Source organism: Mesoplodon bidens (genome assembly GCF_964165515.1).
Source record: "Mesoplodon bidens genome assembly, chromosome: 7".
NCBI lineage: Eukaryota > Metazoa > Chordata > Mammalia > Artiodactyla > Ziphiidae > Mesoplodon > Mesoplodon bidens.
The window spans coordinates 105535020-105561870 of NC_138164.1; the positions used below are offsets into that span (position 1 = coordinate 105535020).

Consider the following 26851-nt stretch of genomic DNA (forward strand, 5'->3'; position numbering starts at 1 on the left):
TACCTTAAGAAATTAAGACACCAGTAAAGGTAACAGCAATTAAACTATATAAAAGACAGCATAAATGTATTTTTTGCTTATAACTTTTTTCTCCTATATGGTGTAAAAGACAACTACATAAAGCAACAGTTATAAAACAATGTTGATGGAATTATAAGGTAGAAAAATAGTTTGTATGAAAGTAAAAGCACAAAGGAGGGAAAAGGTAACAGATCCATTTAAGTGCAAAGTTTTTATATCCTGTTGAAATTCAGCTGGTATTAATCTGAACTAGATTATTAGAAGGTGTTAATTTTAATACCTAGGATAACCACCACAAAAGTAGCTTTAAAAAATATAGTAAAAGAAATAACAAGGGAATTAAAATGGTACACTAAAAAAATATCTATTTAACACAAAAGAAGGAACTAACGGAGGAGGAGAGGAACAACAGAAAGGACATAAGATGTACAGAAACAAAATACCAAAATGGCAGATGTAAATCCTAACTCATCAGTAATTACAATAAATATAAATGGATTAATCACTCTAATCAAAAAGCAGAAATTGGAAAAATGGATAAAATATATAAGGAGGACTTTCTGACTAAAGTGCTGCTGGGGCAAATTCAAGGTGCATGGAGCCCAGCAGTGTCACGGACACAGAGATCAACAGGCTGAGTGGCTGTTTCATTCATAATATCAAATTGTGATTCTTCTTGGGTTAGAGAACTCCAAATGATAAAATAATCCTCTATTTAAATGTATCTCTTTAAACGTGAAGCTACCGCCCGATTCCAAAATGAGTGGATGAGCAAACTCATATGTATCCTCTACCGCAGTCTTCATAATTTTGCAAACTTCAATTGTATTTCCTAGAAGCATTCTTTTTTCCAGATTGCAAGAATTCTAACCTTTTCGGTCTATTTTACTGGAAGACTCAGACCACCTTCCACCACCTCAAAAAACCATCCACCTACTCACTCACACCCCTGTCCATCTGTCTTTCTTCAATGACATCTCTTGGCTCAATAATTTACCCTCTGAGAGTTAACACCACTGAAAATGGATCAAACCCATGTCCCCTGCATTAGCAGGCGGATTTCTTAACCACTGCACCACCTGGGAAGTCCCACTATGTCAATTCTTGTTCAATCTCCCTACAAAGGCTGGGACCTTTGTTTTGTTCACTTACATTTCCCGAGCACCTTAGAACCATACCTAGTACGTGGTAGATATACTCAGTATCTAATAGATGGGGTGACTTAAGATAATATATCCTGATGAATCCTTAAACAACCAATGGAATGAAATCCTACCAAAGATTTGTTTAACTCTAAAAAATTAGATCTACCACTCATATCATGTTCCTGTAGTTATTTACCCCTCAAAGAATTCTAGATTAGTCAAATTACAGAGAAAATGTACAGCACATCGCTGGTAATTTAGGTTTACTGCCGTTTTTAAAATGTATATAACCTTCCTTAGAATTCAATACATATAACCCACCCCTTTAGCAATCCTCAGGGGGCCTCTGAAACTCTTCTGCATGGATGAAAGTTATACTGCAATGACCACTGACATCCTAGTTCTGCAGATTAGGTGTGAACATCTCAGGTGTTTACTACTCTTAACCTAACACACTTCGGAAGCTATCAGCTTCAAAGACAGTTAAGCAATTAGAACCCTTTTCAAAGGTTCTCAGTAAAGATCAAGACCAAAATCACTTAGTTTCCTTTTCATCTAAGGGCCTCTTGCATATTAACCATGAGGCAACAGAGTTAACATTTCAGTTTCTTGTCTTTTAATATGTTACGAACATCCCTGGATTTTTTTCTGGCTAATTTCTAGTTTGCACTGTACCTGCTACACTGTGTGTTTCTGAGAGAAAAGGGGATTTATTAAAGCAGAAGACTGTACTGCAGTAACCCAGCATTGCAGCTCTGCCCCATGAAAGACCAGAACCAGGAAATGGAAAAGCCATCGGGAGCTCAGGCAGTTACTATCAGCTCTGTCTCTAGGGAGCCACTTGCTTCCTCTCTACCTGCTTTGTTTCTTTTTCTGCAGACCAACATTCACTCTTCAGTACACACATGGCCAAATGTGGCTGGCTCTAGTTCAAAAGAGCATCAAGAATCTACCACCCTTTCTGAATAATCTCATTTCCCCTAAAGTACAGACACACAAACACTGCATACTAGGATTCCTATTCCCAGGCCTGATCTTTTTGATCTTGGTGCAAAATTAACTTGTAATCCAATAAGATCTTTTAAAATAAAGTTTCATTTTACCTGGAGTTCAGCTGTTACATAAATGATACCTAACCCCTCCGGTGGAGGAAGAGAGAGGGGAGAAAGGAGAGGAGGAGGAGGAGGGGCTACCCAGGAAACCTAACCTTGCAGTCACAGGAGTTCTGATCTATAGAGAGAATCTGATTGCTAGGGTAATGGGGTAAACACCACCAACTAAAAGAATTTTTAAAATGCATGCTAAAATGTGTATTCTAAAATAGTACTTGAAGATGCATTAAACAGAGCTAAGAAGACAAAGAACTTATGACCGGATGGGTCCTTAAAGTCTCACCTCCCCACAACCCGCAACCCAGCAGCTGAGAAGTTAAATGACCTGCACAAAGCTAGCTCGTAAGGTTCAGTGCCTGAATCAGACCTCCAGGTTCCTGACTACTGAACCAGTAACCTCCTCCATCCTGCCAGAAGAGCTTTCCTTCCTGGAGCACAAATTCTTACAAAGATGGTGGCCTTACCAAGGGGCATAATGGAGAGGTATTTGCCTCGAAACTTGCTGGTGATTTTGATTTCCTGACGCAACGTCCAGCCATTTTTGGACTCAGCGTGGTGTGCAGCCGCAGGGGGATGATGACTCACCTTGAAGAAATCAGTGGTTCAAATTAAAAGGAAGAAAGGAGAAAAAAAAGATACTGCCTATTAACTGGTGATAAACACCCCAAATTCACACTTGACATTTTTACACCCATAGCGGTAGATGAATACCAGGGCCTCCAGTGTTGAAGTCCTGAAGGAAAAGAAGGCAGTTTGGGATGACGGGGTCTGGAATTTCTGCAAACGTTAACACCCAGGGTTATCAACCAAAAAAAATCATCCCTTTCTTCAAAAAGGAAACATGTCACAGTCCTGAGGCTCCTTTACCTGCTCACAGAGGGATCGGTACCCATTCTCCTCTAATCGGTCTAGCTCAAAGGTCTCCCCAAGAAGTGGGTTGAATGGCTTGCTGGTACGGAAGACAGTAGTGGAGTAGGAGGACACGGTGAAAGCTGCAACATAACAGAGCTGTTCTAGAGAGTTCTCACACTTTGCAGCTCGGTCTAACAGCTCATGGTATTCCAGATCTTCAGTGAGGCGCTGAAGCATGGATAAGGGCTCATTAAAGTTTACCTGTCAGGAAAAGAGCAGATATAAAAACTTTGTCCACACATCCAAATGAGACAATTTCCTTCTTTCTTTTTTTTTTTTCCTTTTTGCAGTCGGAGGGAGACACATATCGAGATGTCAAGATGATAAAACAAATCACTGGGAAAAGAAGAGGCCTTTGCTCAGTGGAGCAACTCCAAAGATCTAGCCTGAAAGCAGCCCATTCTCCTTGGTCAACTGTTCATGTCAGTGAGTGGTGGAAATCTCCATTTTCATTTATTTCACTAGCTGGAAGCACTGTGAGATGGGAACCGTGCCTCTTCTGCTTACCACTGCATATCCAGGAGCCACTGATGCCTGGCCCATGAGAAACTGTCATCAAATAGGTATTGAATGAATGAATAAAAGGGGAAATGGACTTCAGCACAAGTATACACAGAGAAGAAGTTCGGTATTTAAAACTTGTGAGGGAGGAAAGAAAGGGTAGTAAATTCTAAGTGCAGTTGTGTCCTGACTAGTGGAAAAAACATTACAGTCGTTAGCTTCCACTCCCAGACTAGACCATCACTGAGTCTCAGTTCAGTTCTACATCAGGCCAGGATTCTGCTTTCTTCTCTGAGGCTGGACAGTTGTGTTTCTGCACCTGGAGTATGCATGCTGGGGGCTAAGAGAGGGCTCTGAGTGCTTCTACCTTTCAAGTTTTAGAGCCAACTTAGGGCACTCAGCCACAGGATGAAGCAAGTGTGTGTCTGTGGACCTCTGTCGGGCAGAAGATGTCCATTCATGCCACAAATATTTATTGAGCCCTCATGGGTGCCAGACCCTATACAACTCAGCGGGTATAGAGAAGTGAACAAAAGAGACATTGTCCCCTCATCCCGCAAAGAATTAGCTTCCAAGTTGACTGTCTGGAATTTATGATGACTTTACTACTTTAAAAAATTACTATAAAAAGAGATTAGGTTCCCAGGCTAGTCCATAAAGCTTATTTAACCAGCAATACAGCTAAATAAGCCTGAATATCAGTAGCCTGAGTTGAGTCCAAAGAAGAGAGGAAGGAAGAAAAAAATGTCCTTTGTATTGAATGGAGCTGACCTAAAGCAAAATTTCAGTTAATAAAACAAACAAAAACAACACTTTTCTTTCCTACAGTCCTACCTCTTTTTCTTTTTCTGCATTTTTATCCAACCTCCTACCCCCAATCTGAGTCACATACTACCTTAATGCTTACTGTCCTCCCAATTATGAAACATCTTGTAATTTCCACTATAACAAACTTTGGAAACAAAGTATAAAGGAAAACATCTACTTGAAATACCATCACCCAAAGATAACCACTATTAATAGTTTCATATTTGTTTCTATGCATTTATACATTAAAAAAATAATAATATACTAGAGCCTGCTTTTTCTGAGAAATATACTAAGCATTTCTCTGTGAAAATTTCCCAACGGGGAAGTAGGATCTACCCTGCCTCAACTAAAACCAGTGTACCACACTCCAAAGCCATGCTGTCCACACAGAGAACAGCACTATGATAAGAAAAATGCACACCGAGGGGAAACAGCTGGACAGAACTCAAATCCTCAAGTGTCTTTTTATTTTTTTTTAGCTAATTGGGCCTCTCACTGTTGTGGCCTCTCCCGTTGCGGAGCACAGGCTCCGGACGCGCAGGCTCAGTGGCCATGGCTCACGGGCCCAGCCGCTCCACAGCATGTGGGATCTTCCCTTACCGGGGTACGAACCCGTGTCCCCTGCATCGGCAGGCGGACTCTCTACCACTGCGCCACCAGGGAAGCCCCTCAAGTGTCTTTTTAAAAGATGGTACTTATTAACTTTGCCAACAAAATCTCTCCGTGGCAGAACTGCAGGCAACATGCAGTTAACATTTCCATACATTTCAAGGAAAACGGGACAGGTGATGTGCTCCGCTGGTGGCTACAGGACAGATGAGCACCACCTGGGCCTAGAATCAGTATATCCTTACTTAGCCCATCACCGCGTATCACACACACACAGCCCTGCCCCCCAGCAGCTGTTCCAGGAACCACAGTTTCTCTGAAAGTGCCAAGCTTTTTATACTGGTCATTTTATCCCTCAGAGGGCTAACAGGGAAACAAACAAATCTGAGAAATTACAGTGGAAAGAAACAGGGCGTTAGTTATATGGCTGATGGAGAGCTGGGCAGCATAACATGACAGCCTGGAGGTCAGGAGCGGCAGGAAGCCGTAACTGCTGACAGGCAGGAGGAACAAAGAGCAGCGGTGGTATCACCGCAGCGCAGAGGCCGGAGGCGTGCACAGAAGCTGAAGCCTCAGGGGGGCCTGTCCAGTGGAAACTAGAGCCACACAGCTGCTGCCAGAGCACTGCCCGAGAGAATGTAGCCAGGGCGGGAGTACCCTGGGGTTTCTCCCTTCCTCCCGCTCCAAACTCCTCCTGGTGCCTTGCACTGGTGGAGCCCAGCCAGAGCCAGCAGACACAGAAGCCTGAGAAACACAGCCTGGAGGGATCAGCTTTCCTGTGACACAGCACAGAGCAGGGCGAGGGTGAGGACAAGATCCACAGGCCAACAGGTACAGGACTGCACATTCCTTGTAACAAGTCAACAAGGAACTAATGGTAAAGTGGGACAGAGAGGTCACCTGGACTCAGAACCTGTCTCTAAGCAGGAACGTCATTGCTGTGGCTGCAATGACTTGCCTTTCCAGCCTACCTCTCCACCACTTCCTTCAAGGCACTAGGCAAAGAAGCAGGGCTTCTTTTCAGGCCCCTAGTCAACCACTTATTTTATGCTTCTCCAGTGTGCTTACTCATGGCCTTTTCCTGTCTGGAGGTCAACATTTTTCTAACAGAAATCCTATGCACTTACATACAAATCTATTTGTTTTCCAAGACTCAGTTAACTAATTACTTTAACATTTGCTGAATGATATATATGTGCCAGGCACTGGCTAAGCATCAAGGATATAAAAACCAGTCTCTGCCCATTAAGAACAGTCTATGGAGAGGCAGAAACCACTCACTGGTCCGTCAACCCCAAGAGGCTAGGAGAATGCTGTCTGTAAGCCGTGCAACTGGCTATGGGCAGAGCCTGCAGCTATCCCCCACTCTCCATTCTTCCCTTCTTCTACAAGCAGTTGAATCCCCAATTTTTAACTAGGTCACGCCACCAAGAATAGAAGTCTTCATTTCTAGCCTCCTCTCCAGCTAGCTGAGGCCATATAACTAAGTTCTGGCCAAAGAGATTGAAGGGAAAATGGTTCATGAAATTTCCAGGAAGCACCCTTAAAGGCAGGACATGCCCTTCTCCTCTTTCCCTCTTCCTGCTGAGTGGAATGCGATCCTGATGGCCCGAGTTGGAGCAGCCACTTAACACCTGCTGCTAGGAATTGAGGCCACAGGCAGCAGAACAACAGGACAGAAAGGAGCCTGGTCATGACAGTGTGGAGTATCATACCAGCCCTGGACCACCTACTTCTGGACTTTAACGTGATAATGAGTTAAGCTAATATTTGTTGGCCAGCTTTTTCTGTGAAAGGTTAGATAGTAAATATTCAGGCTTCACGGGCCATATGGCCTCTGTCACACCTACTCAACACTGCTGTTCTAGGATGAAAGCAGCCACAGACAGTCTGTAAATGAATGAGCATGTACTGTGTTCCAATAAACTTCATGGACACTAACATCTAAATTGTATATAATTTTCACATCACAAAATATTATCCTCCTTTTGGTATTTTTCAACCATTTAAAAACATAAAAACTATGCTTAGCTTGTAGGCTGTACAGATGGCAGCGAGATTTGGCCCCAGGGCCAGTTTGCTGACCCCTGGTCTAAACCAACGTATTTTGGATTCTTTAAACTGAACCTATACCTGATACACTGATACAACCCCAGGCAGCTAGGCAGTCATTAAACTCTTGGGGAGTGAACCAGCAAGTTAAACCCACTGCCCAGAAATAAACAGTGGCACTTGTTGGAACACAGGGAAGAGACGGCTCACCCTGACCAGATGCACGGGTGAAGGTCTGTTGAAAGAGACGACACCACAGTCGAATCCTGAAAAAAAGGGTATCAGCCAGGACAGAAGAAAAGTGGCATAGGTGGGTGGGAAGCTGATGAAAGTTTGGGCAGAAAGAGCAGTGTGTGCAAATGTCCTGAGGGAGAAAAAAAAAAGATGCTGGTGAGTCCCTGGAGGTAACTCCCAAAGACCTGAACGCGGCATGTGTATGGGTGGAGCCTTGTCCTTGGGGAGGAAGTATCAAGCCCACTAAGGGATCTGGACTACTCTCAAAGAAGGAGCTAGTAAGGGATTTTAAGCTAAGGAATGACATGACTACATTTGCAATATTAAAAAGATCCCTTTTTAAAACAGTGTGGACAGACTGGAGGAGGGCATGACAGGAGGCAGGGACGTCAGTCCAAACACCTCCTTCACCAGGGAGATGGTCCACAGCTTCCTGGTTGGAATGAATTGGTTTTGCTTTTGTCTCCCCAAACCTTTGTAGGCACAGTACTTCCCATCATAGAAAGGAATATTTTCTACCTGTTTTCATGTCTGTCTCTTGAACTACATGCTTCTTGAAAACAGAAACGATGTTGAATTTATCTTTGCAGGTCCTCAGCACACCTGGCATAGGAATTTGCTCATAAATAACTGTCACTGAACAAATGCATCTGATTCTAGGTGATTTGGAAACATATCAGATCCCTAGCGAAAATTAAAGCAGCTTTTTACGAGATCGTTGATGACTATAAGGGTAACAAGGACCATGCCACAAACTGCCACAGGAGTGGGTGGAGGCTGTCCCGGCAGCACTCTTCTGACCGGGGCCTGAGAGGCCTTCCGGGCAGAGCCTGGTCGTGCAAGACCCTCACCGGCATGGGGATCTTGGACAGTTCTTTTCCGATGCAGTTCTTCATGATGCTCCACAAATTGAGGCTATAGTTTGGCTTGTATGGTATCCTCGTTCTCTTTTCCTTCTTGGTCTCTTCCAGCTGATGCTTGTACTAAGCGCAAAAACAAAGCCATTCAATCACCCACAAAGAACAGAAAACCCAGTATTTATAAGCTTCCCTTCCCCCATGCTAAAAAAAAAAAAAAAAAAAAAGAAAATCAGTACTTTCTATTTCTCTTAGTACTTTATAAGCAAATCCTTGGGAATGACACCTTAGTCCCTCAGTCTTGGTAATTTCCAAATAAGAGTTACCTGTTCATCAAGGCTGATGTCACTGCTGGCTCCGCTGATGTTGCTGCCAGTACGTCTACACAGACGGGAAGCGTATGAGAATTAGCACAAAGATCAGAACTAGAGTTTGGTCCTCACCATGTCTTTACAAAGCAGAATGCTAAGGACACGGCACAAACTTATTGATGAGTGATCAAACGACGACACTTAGAAAACAGTACGTATGGGGCTTCCCTGGTGGCGCAGTGGTTGGGAGTCCGCCTGCCGATGCAGGGGACACGGGTTTGAGCCCTGGTCTGGGAAGATCCCACATGCCGCGGAGCAGTTAGGCCCATGAGCCATGGCCGCTGAGTCTGCGCGTCCGGAGCCTGTGCTCCGCAACGGGAGAGGCCACAACAGTGAGAGGCCACGTACCGCAAAAAAAAAAAAAAGAAAACAGTACGTATGAATAGACATCTCTGGAGAACTTGTTCATGTAAAAAAGCTGACAGTCTTCCACTTATGTAAGGAAAAGAGTCCATATCTTAGTAAACAACTATGACACTCCCACTGAAACATTTCTAACCTTTCCATGGCCAGATATGCTCATTTTGCGGGGGGTGGGAATCAAGAATGACTCACTTGTGGCCCAAATTTTCAGGCATGGTGATGATCTCAGGAGCGTCAAAGAACTCATTCTCGTCATCCTCATCACTCACGTCTCCTTTGCCTGAGCAGCACTGACCTACAAGGAGGAAAGCTGCATTTGTTCCCTTTGGCTGCATTTATCAAAACCTGGCACAGCTGGAGCTTTCAAATATTAACCACAAACATAGTAACAAACGGTAGAAAGCAATGGGGAAGTCAGAGGAATAAAGGGCTCGAATTCCATCTCACATGAGTCGCTGATTCTGGAGAATCTGAGGCTCTCTCTATCAGCTGCAGAAAAGCATGTGGCTGGGATCAGAACAGGCCGTCCAAGAGCCAAGCCAGCAGCTCACCTTTGCCAGAAGCAGTGCCGCCAGGAGCGTTTGCCGGCAGCACCGTGGCTCCTCGGAAGGCTCTCTCCAGGTGATTGTGCTGCTTTGCCAGCTGCTCCAGGGTCTCTTCCAGGCGGATACGCTGGTCCCTTTCGTACTGCAGGGACTTCTGCCACTTTTTACTGTGGGTCTGGGCTAACACAAGAAAATCTCTGCAGGCCTGTGTGGAGAAAGAGTCGATATAGGTCACCCCAACTCAGCTAGTCAGAGATTCCCCTCAGGCCTCCGTAAGCCCAGTAAGTAACCTTATTCTGGGAACTTGAACTAGCAAATGACAATGAAAGGCCCTCCCTGTTATTCCACAGTATCAGGGACAGCCAGTTCCATGACACAATCAAGGTCAACTCCAGAAAAAAAAAATTGAATGTGGTTGTCACAGTTCCTTCATATTTTCCTGGTCATGAGGACCAAACAAATGCCAAGTGAGCAACAGACCTAGACAAAGTATTTGTGCAACATCACAAAGGGCAGCTATGTGAACTGCTCCAAAGATGAAACCTATTGACTAAAAGGTGAGGAAAAGCATGGGATAAGCATCTATTGCTTTCAATACATTCTCAACTAAACTCAAGTCACCTAAAACTGAGGAATTCAGACACTGAGAACAGAGAGTCTGCAGTGAATTAAACCAAATATAGGGAAATTTAATTGGTTTTTATTTTGGTCACTAAGATAAAAACTGATCTTAAAAATTAGAAGCCTACCTGAGGAATCGAAGAAGAGTCTAGAGACAAAACACAAACCTGACCATATTAGTCCCTTCACTGGCTCCCCATCGACATTAGGACCAAGTCCTAACTACTGGTTATGGACATAAATGGCCCTTGTATCCTCCTGTCCAGGCAGCTGGAACCACCCCTGCACCCTGCCATGGAGCCACCCCGAACTGCTCGCCCTTTCTCAGACATGCAGATTTCTTTCAGGCCTGCCCACCGGAGCACGTGCTATTTGCTTGGCCTAGAATGCCTTGCCACCCCCTTTCTCTGCTTGGCCAAGTCCTCTTCATTCTTTAAGATCTATGGCAAATGTTACCTCTTCTGTGACACTCCCCGCCCAACCCCCATCTCATAAGTAGCCAGTCTCTCCTCTACTTTCCACAGCACTTTGCACATATTTCTATTTTACACCATCCACAGCAGTATCGTGACTTTCTCTCCAGATGGATTATGAGCCACTTGAAGACACCATTTATAGCTTATTCACATATTTATCTCCAGCTCCTCACTTAGCTGCTTTGTACATAGTGGGAACCTGATACAGTTTGCTTAATAAATAAAGGAAGGAAGGGAGCCATGTAAGCTTAAAAGTCTATACCCTGTTAAAGAGAAACTAAAAGGTAAATAGAACATCTACTCCCATGGTTTCAACCTTTGCCTGTGGGCTGATGCCTACTAAATCAGTAATTCCAGCTCTACGCTCAGGGAGCCGCAGACCAGACTATCCAGTTGCCCACTCAATGGCTCAAAGTAATCTCAGAATCAGTGGGTCCCATATTGAACTCACCATGTTCCCTTTCTGACTCTGCATCTCCATCCCAAGAACAGTTCCAGGGCCCTTCCACCTGCCCAAGCCAGAAAACTAAGAGGCATCCTTGATTCTTAGTTTTCTTCCCTCCCCACATCCAATGATCAAATCCTACTGATTTTCCTTCGATATTTCTGGACTCTGTACATTTCTTTCGTTCCTCCACACTCAGAAGCAGTACAGAGGACATACTCTGGACTTGTCACAGCTCCGTCCTACTATCTAACTACGGAATTTTTAGCAAGTTACTTAACCTCCTGGTGCCTCAACTTTCTCATCTGTAAACAAAGAATGACAACAGCAGCTATCTTAAAAGTTGTTGCTTAACATGTAAAGCACTCAGACCAGGCTCACAGTAATCATTCAACAAGGTGTTATCTGTTAAGAGTTACGCCTGCATCAAAGTCGGTCTTAGCCTCTTCTAATCCACCACTACCAAGTCCATTTAGTAGGATCTGCACACAGCCCCCGACCCCCCATACTTAACTCCTCTTCGGCCTGATCTCTAGCTACTTCCTTGCTTGTCTAACAGTCAACTGCAAGTGGTTCCCAGACTTTGGGAGAGAGGGAGGGATCCACACACACCACACCTGGATCAACTCTCTTCCCTCCCTTCCTTTGAAGAACAGGGGCCATAACTCAAAGTGAGTGAGAGAAGACTATACGCCAGGCACTTTACTGAACACTCGACATCCATTATCTAATAAAAGCCTCTCCACACCCTGAGAGCAGCTACTAGGATCATCACCATTTACAGAAAAGGAACTGGGGTCACCGAGGGACTAGGGGGCCCCAGGTCACAGAGATGGTTAACTGGGGCAGTTGGGCTTCAGGACCCCAAACTCTCTGTTGCCTTTTTTTCGTAAGAAGACTCTCTCGGGTCTTTCAGAATTTATCTGAGGGGTTACCTTCTCAGATCCTCCTGGTCTGAGCTAGACACTCCCACGGTACTACAGCACAGCAGCCTGTGCTCACATCTCTCCTGGCACGCAGCACACTCCATAATGATCTGTTCCCTTCTCTGGCCCCTCACTGGACAGTGATCTCCCTGAGGGCAGGGACCACAGCCACATTAGTTTTATATCCCCAGCACAGCGCCTAGAACACAGAAGGTGCTCAATAGGTGTTCACTGCATTAGCAAACGCATACACTAACAGTGTCAAATGCACTCCCCTGCTTAGACTCACTCTGATAATAAGAAAAGCTATATCCTAAGCAAGCAAGCAACTGAGTGAAATGAGTGCATTCCTCCTTTGCTATAATACTGCCTGTTTATAGAGATGTGATGTGTTAGAAGGTCAGTTTTAAGGCCTTGCCATCATCCCCTGAAAGGTACAAAGGCAACAACACAGGGCTAATAAAAAATGCATTTCCTGCAGTAACTGGCTACTGGGGCAAAGGGGCAAAGACGGTATACCCAGGGAGAACAGAAGGAGAACGGATACAAACTCTGGATACCTAGAACTCAGGGAGAAAGAACTGTCACCAGGAACAAAGATAAGCATATTTTCAAGAGAAAAGTCCAAAATAAAGTTCCAGTTTTATGAGACATTTTTAAATCAAGAGGCGTTTTATTTAGCAAATTTTTCCTATCAGAGTAGGAAAAAAATTGTCACGGAGCACGGTGTTCACCTGACATGGATAAAAGGTAACAGGTGGTTGTGTCCTGAGCTTTTCTATTTCAAAAGTATATTTATTTACTATTGATTAAATGACCTGTCTGATTTATGAGGTTTTCCTGATCACAGGAGGACCAGAAAAACGGGCACACAGGCACCAAGACGTACGAGAGTTTGGAAAGAGAGCACACGACCAAACATCAGAAACACAAGCGCCAGGGCTGGTCTGCAGAATGGTGCTGGGAGACCCCGATCTGCCTGCTGTCCTTAAGGGACAAAATAATTTCTCTCCTCTGGCACCGAAGAGAGTGTTCGATGCTTCAGGAAATGACACGGAAGTAAAAGTTACTACAGCTTTCTATTAAGAAACAAAGGGGCTTTAAATGCGAAAAACCAAATTTTCCCTTGGTCATAGGAAAAGACCTTCGACCTCTCAGAGCCACGTGAACACAACTAGCTCTAAGCAGATGCCTTGTTATCACTCCTCAAACAAGGGAAAATCTGACCCTAGTGAAGTAAGTTCATCCCATTTAATTAGCTAGGAAAACAAAAACAAAAACAAAACCACCACCTGCATAAGCCCTTTCTCACAGAGCAGTGTTCTCACGTGCCTTATGAAGTATCCTCTCGTGTTCCAATGTGGAAGCTGACTAAAATGACCTGCCGGGTGAGGATCAGTCACCAGCAGAGGAAAAAGAGCGCACTCATTCCATACCTATCACCCAGTATCGTACACACATCACCAACGTCAGTGGCACGTTGGGTTTACCTGGAGCCCTGCACCCAAGCAGCCAAAGTACTCCCTAAACCAACGACAGCACCCGAGCCAGGAGTCATAAGGAGGCAGAAGCACTGGCCCCTTCTTTTGAAAAGAAAAGTACCCAAGGTTGAATATTTTGTTTTATCACCCAGAATTACCCTTCAAATCCAAGACTAAAGATGGGACTAACCAGGATTACAAGGTTCTCACTAGTACTCAATCCAGCCCCCACTTACCACACTGTAGGCCAGGGTGCGTTAGCAAAGCAGGGGTCAGACTCCAACCAAAATCTCAAAGAACATGGAAGTGGAAAGGGCCCATGAAGACCTTTTAGTTCCAATAGATAAAGTTAGAGAAAAATAGATAGACAGAGAGAGAGACAGATAGATAGATAGATAGATAGATAGATAGATAGATAGATAGATAGATAGAACCACAACCCAGAGAAGTGAAGGGACTCAGCTAACATCACCATCAGATGCCCTGCTGGAGGCAGACGCAGGGCTGGAGCAGTGTCCTCCTGACCATTCAAGCAGAGCGGGCAAGTCATTCCAGCTGTGCACCCTGTTCCATTTCAGGCAACAAAAAAAATGTAACTCAAATCCCTTGACCGATTAAGCAGGACCTAACGTCCTATGCTCTACCAACTACAATTTTCCAGCATCTGGGGAGAATTACATTTCAAAGAGGGAAAGAAGCAAAAAGTCAAGGCAGACGTGTGCGCGCTTACGTTGATCATGGCGTTGGACGTTATCCTGAAGAGCGTGGCCCGCTCGTTGACCTGTTTGATCTTCTCGTTGCTCTCGGCCGGCAGCCGCAGGGACTCCAGCTCGCTGAGCGAGCGCTGCAGTGCCGTGCCGTGCTTGGCGATCAGGTCGTTGCACGTGCTCAGGTCCTCCACTTTGCTGGACAGGGTCCGCAGGGTGTTCTGCAGCTCGGTCTTGTCGGTTTGTGAGACGGACTCTTCATCTCCTGACTCATCTGTACGGGCGGAAAGGTGAGTGATAGGACTCCAAGCCCAGGGCTGAGAGTCGGAACCCTACCCACTCTGCCCACAACCAAACCGACACTCCTCAGGCTGTGTGTTCTGACCGACTGAGAGCTCACCATTGCCAGATGATTCGCCTACAGGGGGTCCACAGCCCACCTGTGTCACAAACACCTGGGGTACTACTACTTTTTTTTTCCTGGGGCAGACAACAATAAGCATTTTTTATGCTCATGCTTTTTTTTTTCCTTCTAGTTTTATTGACATATAATTGACAAATAGCACTGCTACAAGTTTAAGGTGTACAGCATATACACCTTACATATATTGTGAAATGGTTAAAATAAGTTAACCTCCATCATCTCATATAGATACAAAAAGAAGGTTATTTTTCCCTCGTGATGAGACTTTTAGGATCTACTCTCTTAACAACTTTCAAATACACCGAACGGCAGTGTTAACTACAGTCATCATGTTGTATTAACATCCCCAGGACTTATTTATCTTATAACTGGAAGCTTGTACCTTTCTTTTTTAATCTGTTTTTTTTTAATCTGGTATTTTTTTTTTTTTTTTTGGCTGTGTTGGGTCTTCGTTGCTGCACATGGGCTTTCTCTAGTTGCGGCAAGTGGGGGCTACTCTTCGTTGCGGTGCGTGGGCTTCTCATTGCGGTGGCTTCCCTTGTTGCAGAGCACAGGCTCTAGGCGCGCGGGCTTCAGGAGTTGCAGCACGTGGGCTCAGTAGCTGTGGAGCACAGGCTTAGTTGCTCTGCGGCATGTGGGATCTTCCCGGACCAGGGATTGAACCCGTGTCTTCTTCATTGGCAGGTGGATTCTTAACCACTGCGCCACCAGAGAAGTCCCTGGAAGCTTGTACTTTTTGACCACCCTCCTCCATCCCTGCATGTCCCAACCCTGGGGCTCTTCTTAAAGGTGCAGTCTCTGGCCCCACCCCCAGAAAAACCTTGATTTGGCTGGTGTGAGACAAGGTCCAGGAATCTGTATTTCGAATAAGCTGTCTGGGTAACTCTGATGCATATTGAGGTTTGCGAACCAGTGACCTAGAGGACAGGATGGAGAAGCTATATGGCTCTTGGGGCTGGGAATGAATTATTGAGCCTTTTAACCCTAGCTTGAGGGTCCCAATCCAGTCACACTGATTAATAGTGCAAATCCACTGTCATCCGTTGGGTGACCAGTGGGCCTATATGACACGGGTTGAGAACCGCAGTCTAGCTGCTCTCTGTAAACCATGTCCACATCATCAAAAGACTCATTAACTTATCTTTTCTAAAGGAGAACTCAGGAACTTCATGATGAGCTCATCTGACACTAAAGCCACCCCTGCACTGAAAGCTATGCAAGGTCTTCTTTTAAATGACTTTCAAATAATAAGTCAAGTAGAGAGCTGTGCTGTGCCTCTTGCTATCAGTTTTGTCCTTAACACTTTGTAAATGCAAAGTTCTTTTCCAGCAATGTCACTTCCTTTGGGGGAGCTAAAATCAGTACTAAAATCAAAACAAAAGAAACAAGGAAGGACCTGCCCTATCTGTTAGGCAAACAGGCAGGGCCAGAGTCAAAATATAACCTGTTACCCGGAAATTTACAAAGCAGTAAACTTTCCTTTCATTGCTTAAGAGATATTAAACACAGCATGGGAAAGAACAAGGGATAAGAAACACAAGAGATGAACAAAAGTTAGCAGGTGAGCATCTTGGTCAGCTCTAAGTGAACAAGCTCAGTGTGACTAAACTATCAACATCTGCAGGGAAATCCTACCATTTTCCTTTAAGAAAAATCAAAACATAATTAGATTGTTCTTATTAGTGAGACTATGGTAGCAAAATAAAGATTTTTCACAGAAAATATCACATATAATTATTATTTTTTTAATGTGCCTCAAGCATGAAACAGCTCTGGCCACCAACCCAGGCACCAAGCTGGGTTGAACAAAGGGCTGTACACGCCTCTGCCCAGACTGATACAAGAGCAACACCACCCGTCAGGTGCCTCTTTGCCCACTGCCAGGGGGTTTCACATACAATGTTTCTGGCAATCTACGAAGGGTGTTGGTTTCAATTCAACCAGAAAAGAGTTAAGTAAGAAGATGTCAGGAGAAAAAAGTAAGGACAGATCCGAAGTGTGAGTTGTAATAATCCTGACTGATCTATCAATAAAATAATTCTCAAAATTTTCAGGTAGTCAGTGGGCATTGAGAGCCGAAAGGATAACCAACAGGCTCCTAAGACAGAGTTTCCCAATCTGAACAACTCTGACATTTTGGGCCGGCTACCTCTCTGCTGTGGGGCTGCCCTGTGCATTGGCAGGAGGTTTAGCAGCATCCCTGGCCTCTTCTCCCTAGATGCCATCAGCACCGCCACTCCTCAGCCTTCGCCAAATGTCCCCTTGGGGGCAGAATTGCCCCCAGCTGAAAACCAGCACTCCAGGAGAAATTCTGCCTGATGAGCAGAAGGCTGAGACATCCAGGAGGTAGCTGATAATTAAATGACAATGACAGTGAGGGACAAAATAAGATTTGTGCAAAAGAGGGGCACACAGAATGTTCCCCAGACACAATATTCTTTGCTCCCTACCTGATTCTGCCAGCATCTTCACAGCCTTGGCCTTGGCCAGTTCCAGGGCTGTGACCCAGCGCTGCCGCTCTACTTCTGAGCTCGCCTTCAGATGGTAGGTCTGAGCACCCCCATTGGAAATGATGAAGTTGCAGGAGTCCTCCACCGTGATGTTGGCTGTGGCGAGGTTGATGGTACCACGGCAGGTATGTCTCATTTCTGCCTTTGACCTGCAATAACGAGCCAAAGACAAGCTAAGTAGAAAGTTGATGCGTGGTTTATCCTTCACCACATTCCATTTCATAACTCTAAGCCTTTTGAAAATACAGCAGTCTTAGGAATTAGCAAGTTCTAATATTTCCCTCAAATGGCTCCCTAAAATTCAAAAAACCATCAGTAGGGATTTCCATTCAGAGCCTGTAAGATTTTATTGCTCTGCTGTCCCTCTCACCCTTAGCTTTTAAAAAATAGGCTTCACTGAAGGATAATTACATATGGTACTAACCCAACAATTTTAAGAGTACAATTTAGTGAGTTTTGACAAATGTATACAATTGTGCTACCATCTCCACAATCAAGACGTAGAACACTTCCATCACCCCAGAAAGTTCCCTCATGCCCTTTTGCAGTCAGGAATTACCTTTTACTTAGCAAGATATAATTATGAAATAGTGCTTTATAAACTCATGCAACAAAATTCTGTAAAATAATCGTATTCTCTAAGAGAAAGAATAGCTCTATTTTACATGTATTGAACAACCCATTCCCCCAACTATAACTCAGCCCAAATGAAATTCTCATACTACTCTTAACAACCATCTTGCAGGAGTGTAAGGCACCCTTAGACGTTTAGAGTATTAAATACTGACTACAGCTCAAATGATATGAAATAGGAATAACTAGCCTTCTGTGGGAGTCAAGAAAGAATAATCATTAAAGAATCACCAGGTGGTATAATCTTTCTGGAATATATTCTTTCCTAAGGTCCACTGACCTCTATTGGTGGGAACTCCTAAGCCATCCTATTAATAGCTAGGAGAGATTCAGCAAATCTGTTCTCAGAGGACTGGGTATAAAAATTTTCCCCATTTCTACTGACTGACAGTTCTATTAATAGACTAACTTTTGAACTTTACAGCACTGGTTGGTGACAACAAGCTACAAGAGACCTGGCATAAAAGATCAAGCTGCTATAGCACAATTGAGTGTACAGGGCAAACTGTGCTAATTTCCCCCACCCGCTGATTATGCCCAGGGACCTGCATGTTGAGACTGCAGTTTTTCCCTGACCAACTTGGAACATAAAGAGGTCAAAGTCCTTTGCCAACTGCCACAGTGCAAAGCAGAGCCATTTCTCTTTCACGAGTGTCAAGCGGCCAAACATACCTGGCATGTCCAGAATTCCTGCATGCCAGAGATGACACACACTCCATCTCTGGAAACTAAGATTTGGTGGCTTTGAGAAAGTCTGTGTGCTGTGTTTAGGAAGACAGATTTGCTATCGTTCGGTTTGTCCCATGAAACTGGTTTTTCTTCCTTAGATGCACAAATGAGCAGTATGGGATGGCCGGGGCGGGGGGGAGGGGGGACGGATCCTCAATAAACCAGGCCATTTCCATCGCACCCACACCTGCCACACTGTAACGTGAATCCCTGGTTTTTCTATTCTTACCTCCCCTCCCCTGCCCCCAAGCTTCAGTTACATTATGAATAATGCAGGCTGAATTACAGACCCGCAGCTGACAGGCCTGCTCACCCTTGCTTTCTACTCCAAAGGTGTCACTTGGACCGTCTACCACACTCCTCACAACGTGTTGGTATTTTCCACAAGCCACTTCCTAGGAATCTCTTCTGCTTGGGTCATCTTCATGAACTAAATAAGTATCTCAAATCACATAACGTCTGTAGCAGTTTTTAAAATACCAAAGAACTCTGGAAGTAGGGCGGGCTTAACTTCAGAGCTCTTGCGTTCAAGCAGGTACACCTATGCTTATAAATGATGAGTGCAGAAGCGAGAAAGACATGCTTTTCAGAGTGCAAGATAAGTTCTTTAGGCACCTCAGTATTAGGTGGTATTTTCTGGTTAGTAAGGTCTTCCCTGAAAAGGCCAGCTGAAATAGTAACTCAGTCTCTAGAAGCTAGCCAGGAAAACTAATACTATGGGCTTGTCATGATGTGTCTAGGAGAGCTGGGGTTCTACATATGGTTTTAAGTAACTGGACATCTGTGTAACTTTATGAGGAAGAACAGGATAGGTAAAAAGAAGGCTTGCCAAAGCCTATTAGGACAGTTCATCAGAGCATGGGTCTAGGAAGTACTCAGCTAAAAAGAAAACAGTATTTTGTAAAAGGCATATACAAGATACGATTGGTTTTGGAGGCATGAAAAACAGGAGGAAAGACGAGTTGGCTAAATAAGGAGATGGGGACCCAAAGAACCTGTTCGAAAGAATAAACTACCAATTCGTTGATAGGAAGTACTTCAATGTGATTTTGACAGTAGTGCGTAGATTTGATAACTTTGGATCCTGTTGCTTGGTTGGTGTGTGGGTGGAACCATCTTAGCTGGCAAGGACAGGCCCGTGGTATATTTCCCAATATGTGGTTTGATATGTTTTGGAAGTAGTTTTAGCTGTAGTCAGACAGGTACCACTAGCTACTGTAAGAGGGAAGTGAAAAGTGGTTACAAGTACTTAAAAGATAGCAACATATAGGTTATTACTGTCCAACCAAGATCAATACTGATCAAGACTGGTACTGATCAAAGACTCAACTGGGCTAGAAAGTAGATCTGATTAGGAACTTGTATGAGGAAAAATGACCACACATTAAGGCCCTCAGCTGATACACAACTTTTGAAAATGGGGAATCAGTGTTAACATTGACTTACAAGCCAAGTTAGGACATGAATCAATTGAACATTAGAATGATAGCCAGTGTAACAGGAAAACATGAACCTGAGTAGGGGAAAAACTTTGGAGCAGACTAAAATTTTAGATTTGTGATTTAACCTTAAACTGATAGTCCTGGATGAGTAATTAGAAAGGGTTAAAATGAAAATCAACTCTGAATATAATAATGCAAACGATATACATAAGCCAAAGCAATCCTGAGAAAGAAAAACGGACCTGGAGGAATCAGGCTCCCTGACTTCAGACTATACTATGGAGCTACAGTGATAAAGACAGTATGGTACTGGCACAAAAACAGAAATACAGATCAATGGAACAGGATCAAAAGCCCAGAGATGAAGCCACACACATATGGTAACCTTATCTTTGATAAAGGAGGCAAGAATATACAATGGAGAAAGGACAGCCTCTTCAATAAGTGGTGCTGGGAAAACTGGACAGCTACATGTAAAAGAATGAAATTAGAACACTTCCTAACACCATACACAAAAATAAACTCAAAATGGATTAAAGACCTAAATGTAAGGCCAGACACTATAAAACTCTGACAGGAAAACATAGGCAGAACACTCTATGACATACATCACAACAAGATCCTTTTTGACCCACCTCTTAGAGAAATGGAAATAAAAACAAAAATAAACAAATGGGACCTAATGAAACTTAAAAGCTTTTGCACAGCAAAGGAAACCATAAACAAGGTGAAAAAACAACCCTCAGAATGGGAGAAAATATTTGCAAATGAAGCAACTGACAAAGGATTAATCTCCAAAATATACAAGCAACTCATGCAGCTCAATATCAAATAAACAAACAATGCAATCCAAAAATGGGCAGAAGACCTAAACAGGTCTTCTTCTCCAAAGAAGACATACAGATGGCCAGCAAACACATGAAAGGATGCTCAACATCACTAATCATTAGAGAAATGCAAATCAAAACCACAATGAGGGGGCTTCCCTAGTGGTGCAGTGGTTGAGAGTCCACCTGCCGATGCAGGGGACAAGGCTTCATGCCCTGTTCCGGGAAGATCCCACATGCCACGGAGCGGCTGGGCCTGTGAGCCATGGCCGCTGAGCCTGAGCATTCCGCAACAGGAGAGGCCACAACAGTGAGAGGCCCGTGAACCGCAAAAAAAAAAAAAAAAACCACAATGAGGTATCACCTCATACCGGAATGGCCATCATCAAAAAATCTACAAACAATAAATGCTGGAGGGGGTGTGGAGAAAAGGGAACCCTCTTGCACTGTTGGTGGGAATGTAAATTGATACAGCCACTATGGAGAACGGTATGGTGGTTCCTTAAAACACTAATAATAGAACTACCATACGACCCAGCAATCCCACTACTGGGCATATACCCTGAGAAAACCATAACTCAAAAAGAGTCATGTACCACAATGTTCACTGCAGCACTATTTACAATAGCCAGGACATGGAAGCAACCTAAGTGTCCATCGACAGATAAATGGATAAAGAAGATGTGGCACATATATACAATGGAATATTAGCTATAAAAAGAAACGAAATTGAGTTATTTGTAGTGAGGTGGATGGACCTAGAGACTGTCATACAGAGTGAAGTAAGAAAGGGAAAAACAAATACCCTGTGCCAACACATATATATGGAATCTAAAAAAAAATTGTTCTGATGAACTTAGGGGGAGGACAGGAGTAAAGACGCAGACATAGAGAATGGACTTGACACGCGGAGGGGGAAGGGTAAGCTGGGATGAAGTGAGAGAGTGGCATGGACATATATACACTACCAAATGTAAAATAGAAAGCTAGTGGGAAGCAGCTGCATAGCCCAGGGAGATCAGCTCGGTGCTTTGTGACCACCTAGAGGGGTGGGATAGGGAGGGTGGGAGGGAGATGCAAGAGGGAGGGGATATGGGGATATATGTATACGTATAGCTGATTCACTTTGTTATACAGCAGAAACTAACACAACACTGTAAAGCAATTATACTCCAATAAAGATGGTAAAAAAAAAAAGAAAGAAATGAAATACACAAGTGTTCACAATTAATGTGGCTTAAGCAGTGAGGATGTGCTAAGGTATTTTCCACTGTGTTAGAGACCAGATAAGCATGTGTTCCTACTTCAACAACCTCCACTCCCATCTTCAATTTGCTCTCAAAATTCTTTAAGAGCCAATACAATGGAGTTGGTGGAAAAGAGATTTGTTCACCCAAACCCTCCTGGTGGCAAAGTGACTACTGGCAGAGAAAAAGAAATAGAGAGTGAGCCGTTCTTAACAACACTGTTTTGGGGCCCAAATAGAATGGTCTTTATAAAAAGATTTCACTTAGAAATGCCATTATATTAAGGAAAATCTCCCTTAAAGGGAACTTCTATACATTTCGTATAAAATATACATAGTATCATGACCTATAAATGTACCAGCTATGGATAAGTAGTTATCTCTATATCTGACTGATCCATGTAACACTAACCTGGCTTTTAGGTTGTGTTCGTGTTAAAAGAATTAGTTTCAAATCCTGACTAAAGACCTTGGGAAACTTGCCCAAGCTAAGTCTCTGTTTCCTCATTGGTAAGATGGGAATATCTCCTAACTTCCAGATTGTTTTGGGGAGTCAAAGAATACTGTATGTTAAACACCTATCCAAACTGTCCAGCACTCAGGAAATGTTTATGTCCTGTCTCCAAATCCAGTGTCCTAACCTCTCTATCTATAGTAACATGAGTAGCCAAAAGCATGTTATGTTGTGGGAAGATTGTAGGTCACCGTAAACGTGTATTAAACATCCCAAAACAAGCATTTTTGAACAGAAGTAGTCATACAAAAGAGATGGACTCTTCTCTTAATGAAACTTAAACCTCACTGACCAGAGAGACCCCAGAAATACTGGATGGAACACTTAATGATTCCCATGGGAGGAGGTGGGGCAGGCAAAAAGAAACACTGGAGTGCACTTCTCCATTCTGGTCTGTCCAGAAGGCGAAAGCCTAGGCAAATCTTGGAGAGATAAAGAGAGGGGACAGATACCGGGGCCACCCTACGCGTGGTGTCCTTGTGCCTGAATGTGGAGAGAGCAAAGGCGGGTACATCAAGGGCTGCTAATAACCTTGAATTCTGGAGACTCGGCACAGAGAGCTAAGCCTTGGGACTTTTTACAGTAAGTTCCTTGGGAGCGGTGCCTGGACTTTGCCCTCCCATATGTGTCCCTTAAACACCTACAACAGCGCCTTTCTTGCAGAATTAATCATTGCACCGATGCGCTGTTGGAAACACAATGGAAGAGTAGATGCTCTCCAAACAACTGGAAGGGCCAGGGACCGAGGGGAAGGTATGGCACCAAGGGTGGGTCACCCAGGTGGAGCGGTAAGTCCTGGGGCGTCCACTTTCGTGATGGTGGACTCGTGTCGCAGGCTGTCAACGCGCGCAAGTGACGAAAAGGGGCCTGGGGCGACCTTGGCTGCTAGGCGGGCCGGAGAGGGTGAGGGCACGGGGGCTGTGGGCTGCAGTGGGGGACGGCGCCCCAGAAGCAGTTACCTGTAGTAGCTCAGAAGCCCGTTGCTCAGCACGAACCACCGCCGCTGGTAGCCTTTGATATAATTGGTCCATTTGAAGAGCCAGCCCTCGCGAGCCGAGCCCGAACCCCCAGCGCCCGAGCCCCCCGCAGGCGGCGCAGGAGCCGGGCCCGCCGCCGCCACTCCCCCGGCCCCGGGGCCCGGGCCGCCCGCAGCCACAGCGGCCACCGTGCCCGGGGCGATCCCGGAGCCCGGCCCCGATTCTCCGCGGCCGCCGGCGCCGCCTCCTCCCACCATGGGGGGACCGGCGCCGCCGCCGCCGCCGCCCGGGGCCGCAATGGCTGCCGGGCCCGGGCCCACTACTCCTCTCAGCTCCGTCGCCGCCATGAGCCGCCGCCGCCCGGAGATACAGGACCGGAACGGCCTACGAGAGCCGCCGTCGCCTCCCGGAGGGCCCCACTCGGCTAGCACATCAGCCGCCGCCGCGCAGCGTCCCCCCCCAGCCAGGCCGGCCGCGGGGAGGAGGGCTCTGCCACCGGGAAAGACGAAGTCGATTGGTGAGGCTGAGTGTCACTTGCGGAAGACCCCTCGCCCATTGGCATTTCTCTTGGGCCTGTCATTCCACCAGCGCCCAGTGAGAGCCCGTGGTGGGACGCTTCCGCCAGGCACGCCGTTGATTGGTGCAGGTGAAGGCCAATCAGACTCATGAAAAGCTCATTGGTGCTTTCCCGAAGTCTCCGGCGCTCAGGGAGGACTCGAGAATGCAGACTACCCAGCCAGTGTGATTGTCGAATGGCTAGTATTTCTGCCACTCATTTTAGTTTATGCCTCCGTCACCGCCACGTCACCCCCTCCCATCACTTTTCTCCTCGCCCCTCTTCCGCCCTTACGGATTGGTGGTTCGTATCAGCTGCTCAACCTTTTCTACCATTTGCTGAACGAGTTGAGGAGAAAGGGGAGGAGTGTAGTCTTCACAGCCTCACTTTCATTTTTTATTGGTTGGAATGGATGCCACTCACAAGTAGGCGGAGAGACAGAGCGGTGGTTGGAGATGATTGGTTCCGGGAGTTGTCTGTGAAAGCAGGAGCGTAACAATGCTAACCAATGAAAGAAACAGATTGAGAAAGGGGCAGGCCAGGGCAGCCAATAAAACCAGGGAAGGGCACTTGCGGGGCGTGCTCGCCTGCTTCCACCTTTGTGGAAGTTTGCGAGAGGCGAAAGCGAGTCAGGTTCTTAAAAGCGGTTTTTGATGTATGCGCAGTGTTGGGAATCCCTCTCTCTGAGTTAAGATTTCCATAGTTTCTTGTTGAGAAGAGTGATTTTCAGTAGTCAGCCCCTGCCTATGTCTCTCCCTTCTAGGGCCCCCTTCTAGCAGCTGGCTCCAAGCTGGAGGCCTGAATTCCTGGGGAGCCCAGAAATGTCTTCCCCAGTTTCCTCCTGAATCCACCACCCTGATTCCTTTGCCTGGTTTGCTCATCGTCGCACCACACCCCTTATCTCTTGATTGTAGACTGTCATAAGCTTCTCCTAATTCTGTTCCACGAGTTGCTGACCCAGCTGTGAGGAGAAAATAGACTGGCGAAGACCTGACTTTACGTGTGCTTCCGACCGGCGTCTCTAACAGTTCTAAAGGCCCTTGTTGGTTGTAGCATCATAAGCGCACATGTGTATGCTTAACTTTGCACAGAAAGTAGTTATTTTAGATAAATTGACTGTTTACACATTTATGAAAGTCATAAATTCAGTAACTCATTTAACATTTAGACGTTGTGAACTCTTGTTACAAATGGAGCTTTGGGGGGAACCTGGTATCTGTTACATTTTGCTAGTTTTGCTGGACAAGAGAAATAGCTGCTAGACGTTGTAAAACAAATTGCTTTTTCTTGGCAATGTGCTTCACGGTATCAGGAAAATAAAATATTTCTTAAAAGGTCCTTTTTCTGAAAACGTTTTTAAAAGAAAAATATCTATTGAATTCTGGAGAGAGAATGCACTTTGAAAATCTACAGTTAGATGTAGGCTATTTGGGATTAATTGTTGTTGTTTTAACTCAACTAAAGTGAATCCCTTTATGCTTGAGTCCTGCCTTTGCTACTTACTGGCTCTCTGGCTTTGGAAAAGTCATTTAAGCACTCCAAGCCTCAGTATTCGTTTCTGTTAAATAGGAATAAAGCCTTATAGCGATACTGTTGTGATTAAATGCATACAAACGTGTTTGATAAACTAAACAGCTACAAAAACGTAAGGTGTTACAGGGGCTGGAGGAACCAGATAAAAAACACCCCCAAGGAGACAATCAAGTAAATAAAAAATGTGATACATTCTATAAGACAACTGGTTTTACAGAAGATAAGATATAAAGATTAAGGAAAAGTGATATCATAACAAAGAGTCACATGGTGATTGTTGTAATTTTTTTTTAATTTAAAGAAGAAATCCACACAATCAAATGCTTGACTGGATTCTGGTTCTGAAAAAACAAACAAAAAACCCCCAAAAAACTGCTTTTCAGACATTTGGGGGATAACTGGGGAAATTTGAAAATGGACTGGTATTAGATGATCTAATACCAGTAAAAAGCAGTTATTACATTTGTTCAATGTATTTGTTCAATGTACGTATGTTCAATGTAGGTATGATGGATATAAATGAAAGCATCTTTAGAATCTGGAGAAATAGCCTCTTCGATAAGTGGTGTTGGGGAAACTGGACAGCTACCTGCAAAAGAATCAAACTGGACTACCCTCTCACACCATATTGAAAAATAAATTCAAAATGGATTAAAGACTTAAATGTAAGGCCTGAAGCCATAAAACTTCTAGAAGGAAACATCGGCAGTATGCTCTTTGACATGAGTCTTAGAAATATTTTTTGGGATATGTCTCCTCAGGAAAGAGAAACAAAGAAAAAATAAATGGGACCTAATCAAACTTAAAAGCTTTTGCACAACGAAGGAAATTATCAACAAAATGAAAAGGCAGCCTACTGAATGGGAGAAGGTATTTGCAAACAATATATTTGATAAGAGGTTAATATCTAAAACATACAAAGAACTCGTACAACTCAATATCAAAAAGCCAAACAACCCAATTAAAAAATGGGCAGAGGGGCTTCCCTGGTGGCGCAGTGGTTGAGAGTCTGCCTGCCGATGCAGGGGACACGGGTTCGTGCCCCGGTCTGGGAAGATCCCACATGCCGCGGAGCGGCTGGGCCTGTGAGCCATGGCCACTGAGCCTGCGCGTCTGGAGCCTGTGCTCCGCAACGGGAGAGGCCACAACAGTGAGAGGCCCGCGAACCGGAAAAAAAAAAAATGGGCAGAGGATCTGAATAGACATTCTTCCAAAAAAGACATACAGATGGCCAAGAGACACATGAAAAGATGCTCAAAATCACTAATCATC

At 44.7% G+C, this 26851-nt stretch overlaps 1 protein-coding gene across 1 annotated transcript in view; it reads right to left on the minus strand.

Annotated features, from left to right (window-relative positions):
• The window catches only part of OSBP (oxysterol binding protein), a 34276-nt gene extending 10304 nt beyond the window's left edge, over nucleotides 1-23972 (minus strand). The window contains exons 1-9 of the mRNA XM_081239762.1: nucleotides 23473-23972; nucleotides 17063-17271; nucleotides 14212-14462; nucleotides 9539-9737; nucleotides 9180-9282; nucleotides 8580-8634; nucleotides 8248-8379; nucleotides 3146-3391; nucleotides 2743-2863 (exon numbers count right to left, since the gene is read on the minus strand). Coding sequence (XP_081095888.1) covers nucleotides 2743-2863; nucleotides 3146-3391; nucleotides 8248-8379; nucleotides 8580-8634; nucleotides 9180-9282; nucleotides 9539-9737; nucleotides 14212-14462; nucleotides 17063-17271; nucleotides 23473-23837 — 1681 coding nt within the window. The 5' untranslated portion in view covers nucleotides 23838-23972. The remainder of the gene's footprint in view (nucleotides 1-2742; nucleotides 2864-3145; nucleotides 3392-8247; nucleotides 8380-8579; nucleotides 8635-9179; nucleotides 9283-9538; nucleotides 9738-14211; nucleotides 14463-17062; nucleotides 17272-23472) is intronic.
• Nucleotides 23973-26851: the final 2879 nt, after the last annotated feature.